The following is a 15,854-nucleotide window of genomic DNA, read 5'->3' as shown; positions in this document are numbered from 1 at the left end:
TACTAGCACTGCAAAGAGATTAACATATAATATAATTATAACTACATCGAAGACTATTTAAGATATGGTGTAGGTACCAATAATCTACACTCTACAGATAAGCCTTTTGAAAAAAGATTTATAATTTAGACATTCTTTGAAATTAAGTGTAAAGAATCATACAATGCACTTGACTGGTCTGATTTTGTCTTTAGTGAGATGGATTGAAAATTGATCTTCCCCGCAATATTGACGTAACGGTCAGCCAACTATACAGATGTTTAAAGTGTGCCCAGTCCTGACAATAATGATACTACGTGTAGGATCAATTTTGATTTTAAATGGTATTTCGATTTTGATATAATTAATTACAATAATGATAAATTAAGTATTTATTTATTATTATCATTAGGTGTAATCCGTGTAAATTCTTCAAAAAAAAAGAAGTAGCAGATGGTATTTTTTTTTAAGTTTTCAACACTTCGATTCAGACTCATTCGGATATAAAGATATAAAGTCTTAGAAATATTGTTGATGGAAATCGAGTACTTCAGGTTTCTCGTAATCGACTTATAAACTTACTCAAAAATCCGTTATAGTACCCGTGAGCGGGTGAGCTGTACTAATACGTTTTTTAATGCATAGTTGTCTGTTATATTTCTAATATAAATTGACGGAGCCCGGAAATAAACGATTATGTTATTAGAAATGGGCTTCTAGAAATGGATCAACGAATATATTACTCGGCGTGTCGAATAGGTACTATTAATTATCCCTCTACATATTAGTATACTACCCTCATTAATCGCCAACGTGGCTTATCATTTACTTATTTACTTGAGCAGAAAGAACCGGTATACTCATATTTTTCGTTATTGGTTGGTGAGTTTAAATATAACGACAACATCGTTTGGACTTGATGATATTTTAGTGACACTAACGTATCCGTCAGTTTATTAACTAATAATCATATTGAAGCGCACTGCTTTTAAACCAACAACGAATCTCTTAACCACGATAACGGATAAGAATTACATTTATCAGTTTTAATTTTTATTATTAAAACTTAACAATATTTTAATATTAATTTGAGCTACTTTAGTAGCTTTAGCTGATTTTTTTTTTAATAAGGAATGATTATAGCCTATAAAAAATTTAAAATCAATGATGTCAACACGAGTAATCTTCTGGGTCTTAAAACACTATAAGTCAATTGTCAAACTATTCCTAAAATATAATTTATAAATAATTAATTATAGTACCTAAACAGACAATTAATCAACAGCATAAAAAAGAAATTATTTTCTTTCAATAACTATTTAACTTATTTAAAATCTGTACATAATTATGAATGTGTAAATAGGTTTTTATGACAGTTTACTATAAATCTATAGGTCTAAAAATAATTTTTTTTACAAAGTGAAAATCTAATGGTATAGAAGCCGCGTGACTTTCGTGACTTGAGTCTCAACATTTATAATATCAATCGTAAATACTAAAACGCCCCTGGAAATATATTGTTTAAGTATAACAAAATTAAACCAGTATTCCAACTATCAATTTAAAACCATGATATATAATGTATAGGTCACACAATTTAGCCCGTAATAATTATAACCACTGCATATCGTTCCCAAAACAAAGTTTAAGATAAAAATAAATAAAAAGAGAAAGGAAAATTGTTAACGTTGCGATAAATGTACACAATCAATATAATATTTGTACAGAATCTTGATTATTCAATTTCAAACACAAATATTTGTTACAAGTTAATAAACTGTCTAGAGTTCGGGGAAATTGTAAACGGTGCTGCTACAGTCTACTGCTTCCGGATGAAAAAAATTCATAGCGTAATAACTAATAAGCAGAAATGAAAATAAAAATGTCTTAACTGTTGCATACGTATATGTGTTACATACACTTGCGAACAAGCAACGGCCGTTATGGATAACAAAAATTAAAATAACGACCGTAAAAAAACGTTTCTTTTTAGCGAATATATTATAATACGACGTACTTACTAAATTAATACCTGTACAACTATATTATATGATATACCTACCACGCTTATCGCTGGCGGCATACACGAGCACAATAATACGTGAAAAACGAATGACTTAAAGATACAAACCCAATACTGTTGCAAGCTGCTATAACTGGTGTAAGTACATCACAATGTCATGGTCGTGCGAAATTAACGAAAATACGCAATGCACGAATAGTACAATATTTAGCTATTAGCTGCTGACCTGCAGCGACAGTATGTATTCAGATTTGAAGAAAATAGTCTTAAAAATTATACTATTGGAATAATTAATCGAATATTTATGAAAAATAGTGTTTCCAAATAAAACATTGGCAATACTATAAACGTAGGTATTCCAAATATTTAAAATTTGATTTTAATTTTATAAAAGTATTTGAAATACTTTCGAAATACCACCCGAGGCTGAGCATCTATATCCAAAATAATCATTGTCAGTATTTGAATACGCACAACTTGCTGATACATAAAACATAAAAGTCACTAGGTAATACATAGATTAAACATTAGGTGCCTATAAACACTAACTATAATAAGTCTATATTACATCAGAATTCGGTTACTCGGTGCACGGTAAATTGGTATAGCTGAGCAAAGTAAACAAGTCGGTCAGCGTTATGATAACAACATAATATAATAATGATTTGTAGTATTTACGCCAGACGGGAAAGGATTGTCGCGTGCTGGTGTGCACTGTGCAATAAACAATTAACTTAGCGCATAGCTGAATGTAAACGATGTAGTATAAGATACAATATGATATCACACCATGTACAACTGACACAACACCGCCGCCGTCCGATTCTCGGAAACGGTGAAAATAATAATATAATATTATTCCGGTAATACGCAATGACAATAATAACGAAGAATAATGGGGATCGACGACGTCTGCCGGCCACAATGACGTCGTGATTTATTATTTCGTTGCAAACGAAACGGAACCAATCGGTAATGTGACCAGTGCGACGTGCCGACTGCATCATAGACGACGTCATATAATAATGTTGTGAAGTTTAAAATATTGCAATGTCCCTACGGTGGCCGCCGATAACCACCAGATTACCAGACATTATGTTTTAAGACTAGGGTAGGTATAGGTAAATTATTCGATGTGAGAGTCCGGCATCCTATAACATGGTAACTGTTGCCGTCTATCGACATCGTACATTACTCCTTGGGTATAACTGGTACAGCTAATATGCCGAGTTCCTGCAGGTCTCTAGCGTTAATATTAGATACACACCAAAGTCCGAGTCCTGGATTCCTCGTTAATATACACATAACTTTACCATAAGGAACATGTCGAACGGACAACGGTAACGACCGGCGTAGAGAGAACGTTTACAATATTACCTATACAAAAAACCGTCAAGACTATAAGGACGGTACTACAGTAGGGCCTGTATTTTATTGTAAAGGAAAATCATAGATATAATTCCGGTATGAAAAACATTTCGCCTTTCCCCCTCCATAATCGGATATTTGTACTTAGGACCAAGAGCGTAGTTATATACAAGAAAGTCAGATCTCCCGTTGCATTTAAAAATATTGTTAACTTAAAAAGTAAAAGTATAAATCAGTATATGGTTTTTTTCTACATATCTTGAATTTTTATAAAAAGATTGGTAATTTGTACTTACAATATTATTACGAAATGATTGACGGAACATGCATTTTTTTAAGCACCTACATGTATCCACAGCGTAGACTAAAAAATACAATAAATGGTAATATGAAGGTAGTTATACAACAGGTTGATGACAATAGTATTATATAAACACAAAATTGTAATAATATTAAATATTATATACTAAACGCAGTGTTATTTTAACATGAGTACAGACGTACATAAGACGCACGCTGGACGGACACGTGCACAATGCACACCACTCACTCGTGTCTTGACACTCAGTACAGGCCGCAGGTTCGGGTTCAGGTCAAAAACGGCAAAGCTTTATTCATACGCGCGTTATATTATTTTTATTGTTACAAACAATGCGTGTACAATATATTTATTATATTGTATAATGTAAATTTATATAGTGTATAAAATGTAATATTAATTTTACACCTATGTCTCTAATCTCTATGATTATTTTAGATATCTTTGTCTAAACGCATATAGTTTTATTATAGTACTTATACCTAATACCTATCACGTATTATGATACTTTCGGCAATATTTCTACCCACATAGATAATTAATATAAAAATTATATAAATAAGGAATAAATTAATAACAATAATATCAATTATACACCGATTTCAATGATACAACTGATAACTAACGTATTATGCTACAATATTGTATTTTAGTAAAATAAAAGGGTAGGTACGCAATAACTAGGACGTAAGTACTAGAAGTAATTCATCAAGATATATTGTAAGTTTGTACTTTGGCATTGTGGTTTTTTTATGACAACGAATAACAATAAATGTATTACAGATGTTATAGATGTTTTAATATTGAAGATTTAAAGATGATAAAGCAAATAGAATAGAATATTAAGACATTTTACATTCGACACAATGGAATCAAACACTAACCGAGTTGTACCAATAAATATTGGTAAAAAATAAAAATTATTAATTTTTAATATTGTTTGAAAAAAGAAATCATATAAAGGCGTATGAAGTATGTCGTAATACATAAACGTGCATTAGTCATAACTATATAAGAATGATTTTAATTCATCATTAAAAATTAATTTACTTCGTTTAATTGTTTCCCACGATGATCAAATTATGAATTGAGTCGTTTTCGTTGCATCGTTAAACTAACGAAAATGAGATTTTTATAGAAGAAAAAGTTTTTTAAAATCCTAATAGTATAAAAAGGATTCTATCACAATTATATTTATTATTCTATGAATAATAAAAACATTCCAAACATTAATTGTAAAAATAAAAATAAAAATATGTAATTATATTAGGTAGGTAACGTATATATGAGTAATTATTAATACATCATAAGTAGGTACAAGGCACAACAAGAATTTGACCATAACATTTCCAACTAGTAAATCTGGTATAATCCCTATGAAGATTTTCATTTTCATTTTACTCTTTAATATACCCTCTACCACTCTTCTTAAAAATGTTTAGGTAAAAAAAGTTTTGATTTACCTTAGTAAATAGATTATTTTATTATTTTAGTAACATGATGTGTCAAATTTCATCTGGTCGTAAATCTTACTAATATTATTTATTATTAGACATCGTGTTTTTTGTTATATTATCGCTACTGGATGCTGAAAAAAATCTATTATTGTTGGGAATTAATTTAAAAATCTTTTAGTTAAAACTTTAAAATCATACTACTTACATTGAATTATATAAATATTGTTGAGGGAGCAAGGCTTATATCCCTTAATGGACTCGATCTGTTGTCTTTTATTTTATCAATCGTAATAATTAAAAATAATCTATCTAGATATAAGTAGATAACCAAGTAAAATACCTATCGTTTATGAATTCGTAACATTTCTGTTTCTCAGTGTCTTTGTGATAATGACACTCGTGTTCGGTCTTTCGTGCAAGATAATAGAATTTCCATTTAATTATTGAGCAGACGCCAACGCCGTCGTCGTGATATAAATCACAGTGGTAGGTACATATTATATTATTGTTATTATTATTCTAATCTATATTATACATTTGTATAACATTTCATACATTATATAAAGCGTTCACGCTCTCTCTGTACATTTACAAAACAATAATAATAATTCAAAGCAGATGTAAAAAAGTACACGAAGTTCTATTATTCGTAAAATATATAATTATCGTAAAGGGATACTCTGTATGTATGCAGCCGAGCTCATGCGTAATAATTATTATGACACTCCGACACGAATATTATTAACATTATAAAATTGTGGTAGTATAAATGAAAAGAAAACACGTACAAATATAATAATACTCATTAAACAGTTTACACTAGGTTTGACCGGTAATCATCTTCGATGCGTTCTAAATGAGTGCTCAAGAATTCATCCACTGTATCGGTGTCCCATCGTTCAATTGCCAAAACCTAAAAATTAAATATTATGCTCGTAACTAGTAGATATAAATATATAATCATAGAAATATGTTAATGTAAAATACAATAAATTGTGATATTATGTAGTTGTTGTTTTTTTCTTTAGTCTTCTAGTACTAAAATTATTTATTATATATTTATATATACATAAATGTATAATACATATTATACCTAACATATATTATTTCAATTCCGAATTTGTAAAAAAAAAACTTTAACTTAACAGTTCGCAAATAACACATGCCTCAAATTGGTTATTATACTAAACAATTTAAAGGTAAGTTATAAATTATAATGGTTTTATTACTACATTAAACATTTATACCTCCTGCACATTTCCACTGCTATCCATGAGTTTAATTAGTGGATCCAACCCACGTACATATCTGATTGTTAAGTTTGGATACTTGTTGGGACGATCGCTTTTTATAAACGCTAAAACAATACAAAATTATATAATTCATAGTTTTTACTTACATACATAATATGTAAACAATATATTTTGATTAACATTAACCATTAACCATGTTTAAGATACGTGTACGAATACGGTAACTTCTTATGTACACGCCTATAAATTATAACGCGTTTTGGTTTCAACGATATAAACATTATTATTATTACGAGCGTTTGTATTTAATTTTTGAACCGCAAAAGATACATTCGAATAGAGCGCACGCGTAGATATATTAAATTTGCATAATAAGTACAATAACTACAGTGATTTATCACTATCATTACGGGCAGAGACGTGACACGTCTAAGATTTTTCAAACCGATTTTTTAGACCGTCAGTAGGATTAGATTAAATTAAAATACCACAGATCTACAAAAATTAAGTTTATTGTACATATTAATGTGTCAACTGCAAACCATGTCAGGGTGCTATTCGAGTGTATAATAAACCAAAAAATGGAAAATTACTAAATTCTTTTATTAGTTTTATTTATAAAAAAGAAAGAGAAAATAAAAATAAAATTATTTAAAAGTAAGTACCTATTATTTTAGATTACTCATAGTCATAATATAACAGGACACTTTTTGAGTATAATAGGATTAAAACGCACTAATCAACGAAATATAAAAATTAAAAGATCACCTCCTCCAAATCTAAAATCAGTAACTGAACTTCAAATACTAGATAATCACACAAAAAAACTACAACAGGTGAGATTTTTTTTTTTAATATAATAATATAATAAAGATCTGTAATAAAACTTAAAGATATAAGTGTTGGTTATAAAAGTCAACCAATTGACTATTTTTCAGTACCAAATATAATAATGGAATGTATGAATAATTATAAAATAAAAAAATTAATAATAATAAAATTATCACACTAGTATTACATACCAGATGATGGTGGTTAATGAAAAATCCAAAATCCAAAATAATATAAATACAACTATTTTTTACAATAGTATTTAAATTACAAATACCTTTAGGAATTAATAAATGAATAATAAAGTTAATGTTTAAAATTCAAATCTAATATTATAAATCATTATTCAAATGTATTAATGTTTGATAACAATTAGCATTAAGTATCTAATTTTCTATTTTACCGATTCCAACATTGTAATAACTCTATGCGATTTATATAAATTAATATCACTGATACCAAACAATCCAAACACAACTACAACACTAAAAAACTTCATGTTTTATAATTATTATAATTTTAGACTATATTAATTTCGAATCTAGAACAATATTATATTCTATAAAAAACATAACCACCAATCAATTAAGAATATGACACAGTTTAAAAATGTTAACAATATTTAGCAATGAGAATATAAAATATCCACATGATTATTAAGTTGATAAAAATTATAATCATCAATTAAAAATAAAATAATAAGAAATTTAACAGTAAAAACCTTAATTTAGTCAAAAAAAGATCTTAGTTGAAACCAAGTATTTCTTTAAACAATCAACCTCAGATATCTCAAGAAACAAAATTAAGTAATAATTTAAAATAAACATAATAATATTGTACAAGTACTACTACTATACTAAAATTTATGACATACAATTAAAATTATTTTTTAATTAATAATGTGGCAATGTTAATTATGCTATTATAATTATAAAAAGCATATAATACCTAAAGTTTACATTTAATAACTGACAAAAAATTTTTTAATTATAATTCAATACATAAATGTTATATTGTAATAGTGTGATCAATAGATATATTTTATATTTAACATATATCATAGATGTGCATGTCATCTTAATTTAGACATGTTTAATCACAAAGTTTCATATCACAAAATTATTTTTTATTTGCTTACATATTTACCAACTTTAAAATAATAATTGTTCATGTCACAAAAAATATATCATGCATACATTTTATTGAATATAATAAATTATACTCAGTATTAGTAAGTGTCTTGTCAAATTTAACACTAAAATCCTTTTAAATTCTCCAGTTATTGATTCTCAGTGATTGATAAAGACATAATATTAGATAGTTACAAGTTTTACAACTATAACACATCAAAATATATTTTATTTTAATCTATCAATAGATAACAAAAAAAAAATTACTCAGTGTAGATTTTATACATTATGAGACTAAAGCCTACTACCAATTAATATGATCCTGATTATTTTATAGGAAGCTTTTAACTTTTTATCCAATAAATTTGAAACATTACATTTATTAATAAACTATGATGTTAAATAAAAATATTTAAATTTATAATAAACTACATCAATTTAAAATTAAATTTATTTATATACCTTGTATTTGAGGATAAGCGCCAAATTTACAAGTACAAACTTCCAATCTGGCTTTTGCATATACTTTAATAGATTTTTCTTCATCAATTTGACAACAGTTCATGCAGTGTTCTCTGTAATAGAACATAATTATTTTAATTTACTTTGTACTTAATTCTAATCCTCATCATAACAAAGAAAGTAAATATTCTTAAGTATTAAGGTATATATTCTGTTATATGTTAATTAACACATTAATTATCATCACGCAATTTTTGTTTTTATCTTACAAATGCATGAGAAAACAAATTTTACGATCAGTATAATCCTATCTATGTTATTTTTAATATTAGAGTATTATATCATATTATATTATTATACAAAATGTATAAATAGTATTTATAATTAATGTTATTATCTATGAATGATTTGTTTGATAATTTAACTTTAAAACAACTAATGAGCATTTTATAATTATTGTATATTATTTATGAAAATTAATACATTTGGTAAAAATGTTGTCTAAATTGTTTAAAACTTTTTCTATCTTATTTATTGAAAATGAAAAAAAGTATGAAATTTGATATTTTTAAATGATTTTTGATTCACTTTTTTTAAATTACTTCTGTAATGTAGTACAACATATATTTCAAACACAAATTACTTTTAATTTTAAATTTATAATACCAGATACATTGTATTAAACATCTTTTAATCTTATAACATAAAAAATATCTTAACTATAATTTATTTAAAATAATATTTTTACCTTAGTGATGTCAATTGGAACTTTTTAAGTTGATCACAAGATGAACATAAAAGATTTGCTTTATTGAAACCCAGTAATGAACATTCATTAGTCGTATAATCTGCATTGCATCCATTCCCCTGATAAAAACAAATTAATGTGGTTATTTATTTTTAAAAATTATAGATAAAAGGACATACTAATAACATTAATAGTGGAATAATTAATAGTTTGTTCTGCATATTGGAAGTAGCTTTTAGGTAGATATAAGTTGTTTAAATAAATTTAAAAAATTACAAATTGTCTAAGAACAGTGAATTTATCTAAATAAATAATTATACTATAAAATTTTTACATCGAATTGAATGTTTTAAATTTATAGCGAATTTGTATTTAATTTATAACTAAAATACATAGTAAAAATACATTTTTAAAAATTAAGATTTTATATTTGAGTATTTGACTCGAATGATTTTTATGTGTTCACTGTTCAGTGTTGCAGTTTTGTTTACGTTACGGTTATCATTTGCTATCAGAGTCAAACCGGATTTATCATAGTCTATCGTGTCGTACACCTTTTGTCGAATTCTGATTGGCCTTAATAATCATGGTATGTTTTACTCACAGATATAATATAAAACAATAATAATTATTTATATATCTGTGATTTTACTACAAAAAAACATTATAACCAATATAATCAATAACTATACACTTATTTTAGATTCTAAATTCTTATAAGTTATAATTACTAATAACTTATAAGTGTATGATTATAACCACAGAATAACCATAAAGGCATAAACTATGAACATATTTTAATAATAATAAACAATAGTAATTTACTAAGTACCCGGACTTTTCCAAAGCGGCAAAGCAAACATATCGAGCTTAATTTTCGGAGTTTCGGACATAACACAATAGACGACGTAACTACAAATCACAATTTAAGATAGGTATACCTACTATGCTAACATCAATGACATCATAATTCATAATATTATTCTGAATCTGAACTAAACTACCATATTTAAGATCATCTGTACCAACTGTACCGTGCGTTCGTGCCGCAATGGCTGTATAGAAATACCTATAATTTATAAAATGAAAAATTGACGCAAGAACTATTTTAAAGGTACTTATTTTAATCAAATAATGTTTTTATATTTTATTTTATTTAAAGAAAAAATAGTATAATATACAAAACAGAGTACAATAGAAATATATATTTTTTTAAGTTTAGTAAATATAGTTAATAATATTCTGATTGTGCTATATACTTATTACTTAAATGCCTATATCCAGATTCCAGTTACAAATTTACAGTAATAGTAATTACTAATTGATTTTTATATCCTATAGTCGCATACAAATAGTTTCAAAAACCCCTCCAAAATAATTTTAAGCCTGCAACCAATTAATAACATGTTCTACTACCATGATTAAAGTTATCTACAACCGTGGTGTCTACTACCGCCTACCAGTAGTCCCAGAAGACAAAATATTTTAACAATTATTATCCAACTGGCAAGACTGCTATTTAATTAAATTTAATTCATTAATAATAATTAAATTGATTAATAATGCCATTAAATAAATTAAATATTATTATTTATTATTCAATAACTATTATTTTGTTATTAGCTATGCAAAAATCACAAATAATGCTTGTGTTCCAAATAAAATAATTAAAGGAATCAAAATTAAGATTATAACCTCCTTGATAAATAACCTCAAACATTTAGTAATTCCCTTCGACCCCTCAGAATCCTAAGTATTGTAAATATAGTGATTAGAATTATCAAGCAACATATTTTACGCTTCTTTGTAATTGTAATAGTTTGAAGTTTCCATTTTACGTGGATTTTTGAACCATAAGGATATCAACTTTACTTCGCGGATAGAAGTAAAAGGTAATTTTTAAGTATACTTGTCAGTAACCATTTATATTAATTTCATTTTTCATGAATAAATCTTTATCATACAGATATTGAATCATTGCATGTAAAACCCCAATAAACTATAACCACGTGGCTTATTGTATTTTAAATTCATTCATTGCTATTAAAATTGTTTTTATTTTACTAATTTACTGTAATTATTAATTTGTAGCAAAATGCAGATCTTCGTGAAAACGTTGACGGGGAAAACGATCACTCTCGAAGTAGAGTCGTCGGATTCAATTGAAAATGTAAAATCCAAAATTCAAGATAAAGAAGGTAAATACTATGTTATATGATTTTAAGATACTTATTTATTGTGATTCCGGTACTAGTCGAATTAAATTGCTCAAAATGTAAATGAGCACCATGAAATTCGTCCATCTTTCATTTTTTTCATAACTAATTTTGCCATTGAATACCACCACTGTTAAATATTAATATAATATGAAAGTTGAAGAATATTAAAGTAAATTATGATTTACTATCTTGTTTGTATGTTATACATGTTTACGCATGACCATGATTTCGCGATTTCATTTTATGAAAAACACTTAAGTTGTGTTTTCAATAACTTGTCTACTTTTATCCCCATGGACCATGATTGTTTATTGTTTAAAAACATTTTGAACACAAAATTGCGATGTTAGTAAAACTGTGACAATACTAGTGGGTTTGGCATTTTCTAAGTACATAATGAATTCACAAAATCAGGTTTTAAATATTCATTAGCGTCAATTATAAAAGCTGTAGATAGCTGAATTTGTGTATTAAAACAAAGTTTTCGTATAGGTATTTGCCATAGTAGCCTAAAATTTTACATATTTATATTATTTATATAAATATATTTAATTATTTAAATAATCCTTATGACTTGTATGTCTATCATATTATAAACATCCAACACCGAAATTATTTTAGTGTATCACACCATGCCAATATTTGATTGTAGTTAAAAATCTTCCTACATCACATAATAGAAGGCAACTAAAAACCAATTGTACCGACTTATTTATAAATGTATACGGAGTAACCAGAAATTGTATAATCATACACTCTTTATCAAGTATTTTAGATCACTTTGAAAAAAACATTTGTTAGATATCAGCCAGGCTCATCAGTATTGATTGATCATTTTAATGGTAGTAAATATATTTATTTATCTTTTATAGGATAATAAGTAATAAGCTAGACCAAATATATAGCTATATTACATATAGGGAAATACATTTTAATCAGTAGTAGGTTTTGTACTAAACTTAAAACAAAGAAATTGGTGTTAAAAAATTTGTTTTATCTATGATTAGTGGAATATTATTACTAATTAGAAAAACAAAATTGCATTACATAATTAATAAAAATTGTACCCATTCAAACATTGCATTCAGATAAATTAGATTGTAAATGTTTACAACATACCTTTTCCTATCATTAGTAATCCTTGTTAAAGTTTTATCAATCCATTAGAAAATCCTCTATTTTTTTCCAACATTTTATTGGGAATAGTTGACATAATGTATTGGTTTCTGAATCACAACACAGAAACAATGGTTCATTTCATGATATAATCCTCTAAAAATCTATTTTTGTAGAAATTTATTGACAACATTTCTTGTTAGGTACTGCAGTATAGTATAACCTAACCATAGATATGGAGTATTTTTTTTATAGGATAGTTGTAAGATATCTTGTAAAAAATATTGATTAAAAAACATATATTAATCTTACTAATGAGGTTACTTAAAATTAATGAAATAAGAATCATGACTTCCCCTGTTCTCCAGTATCTTGCAATTTGGTTTGTACTGTTTACTCATTTGTGATGTGAATGTTAGAGTAATTATAATAACATTTTAATTTTTATAATATATGGTTTGAATTATAGAAGCTTAAAAAATATAAATATATTTATTGTTTATGAAATTCAACTATAATTTTAGATAACACGACTATTTATGTAATTTATGTCTTACTTCATACTTGTAAATAAGGCTCACCTGTACTACCGTATTAAGGAAAAATGCCGTAATTTGCCTCCATGCTATTTTGAAAAAATAACATTTTATGATTAGTAGTTTTTGGTAGTTCTAAAATCTAAATAAATAAATATAATATTTTTCAAAGTAAAATTCACAGTTTCTTATGGAAATATACCTGATAAATACTATGAAACTATTCAATTTTTATGTCATCGAGATATCATTGTTTTGATATTAATTATACTAAGCACGCTATTAATTATAATACTATAAATAATCATAGTTATGGCATTTTTGCTTAGGAAAAACTTGTAAAATTACAATGTTAAATGTAATACAGTATTATCTCATTTTTTTACGATTTACGGCTTTTTTCTTAGGATGGCCGTGTAAATATATGTAAAATATTCTATCAAATAAAATTTAACTAAATGAGACTTATAAAGTGACATGTAAAAATAAAAAAGAAAGGATGTTTATTTTAACATCGCTTAATTTGACTTTTATATTGATCAATTATAAGTCCAAATACATTATTTTATTATTAATTAATTCAAAAAATAAATTTAGGTATTCCTCCGGATCAGCAACGTTTGATATTCGCTGGCAAACAACTTGAAGATGGACGTACTCTGTCAGATTACAACATTCAAAAAGAATCTACCCTTCACTTGGTTCTTAGATTGAGAGGTGGTGCTAAGAAACGTAAGAAGAAGAATTATTCTACACCCAAAAAGATCAAGCACAAGAAAAGGAAGATTAAGTTGGCTGTACTGAAATTTTACAAAGTAATAAAGTTTTTATTAATATAATATATATAGCAGGGGCGGCCAAACAGTCGATCTTAGACAATTTCAAAGTCGATCATGATAGAATTTATTTTTAGAGTCACTCGCCCTATATATTTCTTAATCAATATAGTTATTTAATAATAAAAAAAAAATTTCTATGGAAGCCAATCCTCAAAAGTGAAGTACATTTTTAGTAGATCGTGACCCAAAAAAGTTTGGCCACCCCTGATGTATAGGTATATGTTAAAATATAAATAATATTCATTATAACCTCTTATGTTTTTTAGGTTGATGAAAATGGTAAAGTTATCCGTTTGAAGAAAGAATGTACCTCTGAAAATTGTGGTCCAGGTGTGTTCATGGCTGACATGCCAAACAGGCATTATTGTGGCAAATGTTCAGCTACTGTACCAAAGTAGAGATGACATTTGTATATATTAATAACTTAATATAAAACTTTTAAAAAAAAAAAACATTGTTTTAATATTTATTACCCATTTTGAATACAAATCTTTATCCAGTGTAATAACTTAGAAAACAGAATTTCTTTCACTAATAATTGAATCTTTAAAGCTATTATATTTTATGATTTATTTGTAGTGTATTTATGAACAAATGCATTACCCAGTGTATTTTAATTATTTTAATTACTTAAAATAACGTCACACCTTATACATGTGTTGTCTCTGTCTTATATGTTTACAAGATAAGTTATTTTATGTTAGCTTTAATTTTATAGAAAATTTACCTATTTTCAAAGTTAAAGACTCAAACATCAATGATGTAGCATTAGATATTTTAATTTTTAAACTAAATGATATGAACATATTTTATTTGTAATATTTTACATATTATATTACTTAAAAATGAAAATATTAGAAAAAAACCAAAGCTACATTGGTCATGTTAAAATCTTTAATTTTGATAATACATTAACTTGCTCTATATTAAAGCTAGCAAAACAATATATTTTACTTGAGTGCGTTCTAAAACTCAACTATAGTTAACTTGAGTAACCCAATGTTGTTCGTCATAAAAGAGTTAACTCCGCACTACCGTTCACTGTTCAGTAACACAAAGTTGTTGATTCCAAGTTAACCCGACAATTCTAAATAAATAGGTAGGTTATTTTAACTCCACTGATAACAATAGAGTTAACTCTACTCCAACTAATCATATTCGAACGCACCCCTTAACGTACAATAGCTATGTTTTATGTATGTAAGAAGATGGACAACACATGCAGGTATAGTGGGACAAAGAGTCAGTGTCTTTAAGATTGCTAACAATATTGACATATATGTGTCTGACGGCTGGAGGATCATTCTGTTCATTTGTACAATACCGAGAATGTTACCAGTTGAGACAGTGATTGTTTATAGCAACCAGTTGCTATAATAAGACATACATGTATCTGCATGTAGTGTAGATACTCTTTGGTTTTTGTTTTAATTCTTTTTTGACAATTAAAAATGTAAATCGAGCATATTGTACAAGGTATACAACATTCTTGTTGGTGTGAATCCTTTTTTCATGTTTTATACTTTGTATTAAATTTAACAAATTTAAATAAAATGTTAAAAATTGTTGTACAA

The 15,854-nt window shown here is 26.5% G+C and overlaps 3 protein-coding genes across 3 annotated transcripts in view; 1 reads left to right on the top strand and 2 right to left on the bottom strand.

The window, feature by feature from the left end:
* The window catches only part of LOC114127488 (uncharacterized), a 40,388-nt gene extending 34,770 nt beyond the window's left edge, over nucleotides 1-5,618 (bottom strand). The window contains exons 1-2 of the mRNA XM_050197759.1: nucleotides 3,875-5,618; nucleotides 3,667-3,734 (exon numbers count right to left, since the gene is read on the bottom strand). The gene's annotated coding sequence lies outside the window, so the exon portion shown is untranslated. The remainder of the gene's footprint in view (nucleotides 1-3,666; nucleotides 3,735-3,874) is intronic.
* A 149-nt stretch (nucleotides 5,619-5,767) lies between these two features.
* On the bottom strand, nucleotides 5,768-10,020 carry LOC126549199 (selenoprotein F). Its single transcript, XM_050197760.1, has 5 exons — nucleotides 9,750-10,020; nucleotides 9,571-9,689; nucleotides 8,823-8,935; nucleotides 6,394-6,503; nucleotides 5,768-6,059 (listed from the first exon to the last, which is right to left on the bottom strand). Exons 1-5 carry the CDS (start codon nucleotides 9,789-9,791, stop codon nucleotides 5,961-5,963), a joined length of 483 nt encoding a protein of 160 aa, XP_050053717.1. The 5' UTR covers nucleotides 9,792-10,020; the 3' UTR covers nucleotides 5,768-5,960.
* A 1,274-nt stretch (nucleotides 10,021-11,294) lies between these two features.
* Nucleotides 11,295-15,854, top strand: LOC126548878 (uncharacterized). Its single transcript, XM_050196920.1, has 4 exons — nucleotides 11,295-11,462; nucleotides 11,662-11,768; nucleotides 14,039-14,256; nucleotides 14,547-15,854. Exons 2-4 carry the CDS (start codon nucleotides 11,666-11,668, stop codon nucleotides 14,676-14,678), a joined length of 453 nt encoding a protein of 150 aa, XP_050052877.1. The 5' UTR covers nucleotides 11,295-11,462; nucleotides 11,662-11,665; the 3' UTR covers nucleotides 14,679-15,854.

This window comes from Aphis gossypii, chromosome 1, assembly GCF_020184175.1.
Source record: "Aphis gossypii isolate Hap1 chromosome 1, ASM2018417v2, whole genome shotgun sequence".
Classification (NCBI taxonomy): Eukaryota; Metazoa; Arthropoda; class Insecta; order Hemiptera; family Aphididae; genus Aphis; species Aphis gossypii.
The sequence above is the reverse complement of the archived record's forward strand: the minus strand, read 5'-3'. Positions and strand labels throughout refer to the sequence as shown.

Excerpts from the sequence above, each read along its gene's own strand:
- LOC126549199 (XM_050197760.1), bottom strand. The coding sequence starts at position 9,791 with ATGCAGAACAAACTATTAATTATTCCACTATTAATGTTATTA. Across the intron at positions 8,936-9,570 it reads TTCCAATTGACATCACTAAG|AGAACACTGCATGAACTGTT; the intron begins GTAAAAATATTA and ends GTTCTATTACAG. Across the intron at positions 6,504-8,822 it reads CGCTTATCCTCAAATACAAG|CGTTTATAAAAAGCGATCGT; the intron begins GTATATAAATAA and ends GTATTGTTTTAG.
- LOC126548878 (XM_050196920.1), top strand. The coding sequence starts at position 11,666 with ATGCAGATCTTCGTGAAAACGTTGACGGGGAAAACGATCACTCTCGAA. Across the intron at positions 11,769-14,038 it reads CAAAATTCAAGATAAAGAAG|GTATTCCTCCGGATCAGCAA; the intron begins GTAAATACTATG and ends AAATAAATTTAG. Across the intron at positions 14,257-14,546 it reads CTGTACTGAAATTTTACAAA|GTTGATGAAAATGGTAAAGT; the intron begins GTAATAAAGTTT and ends TATGTTTTTTAG.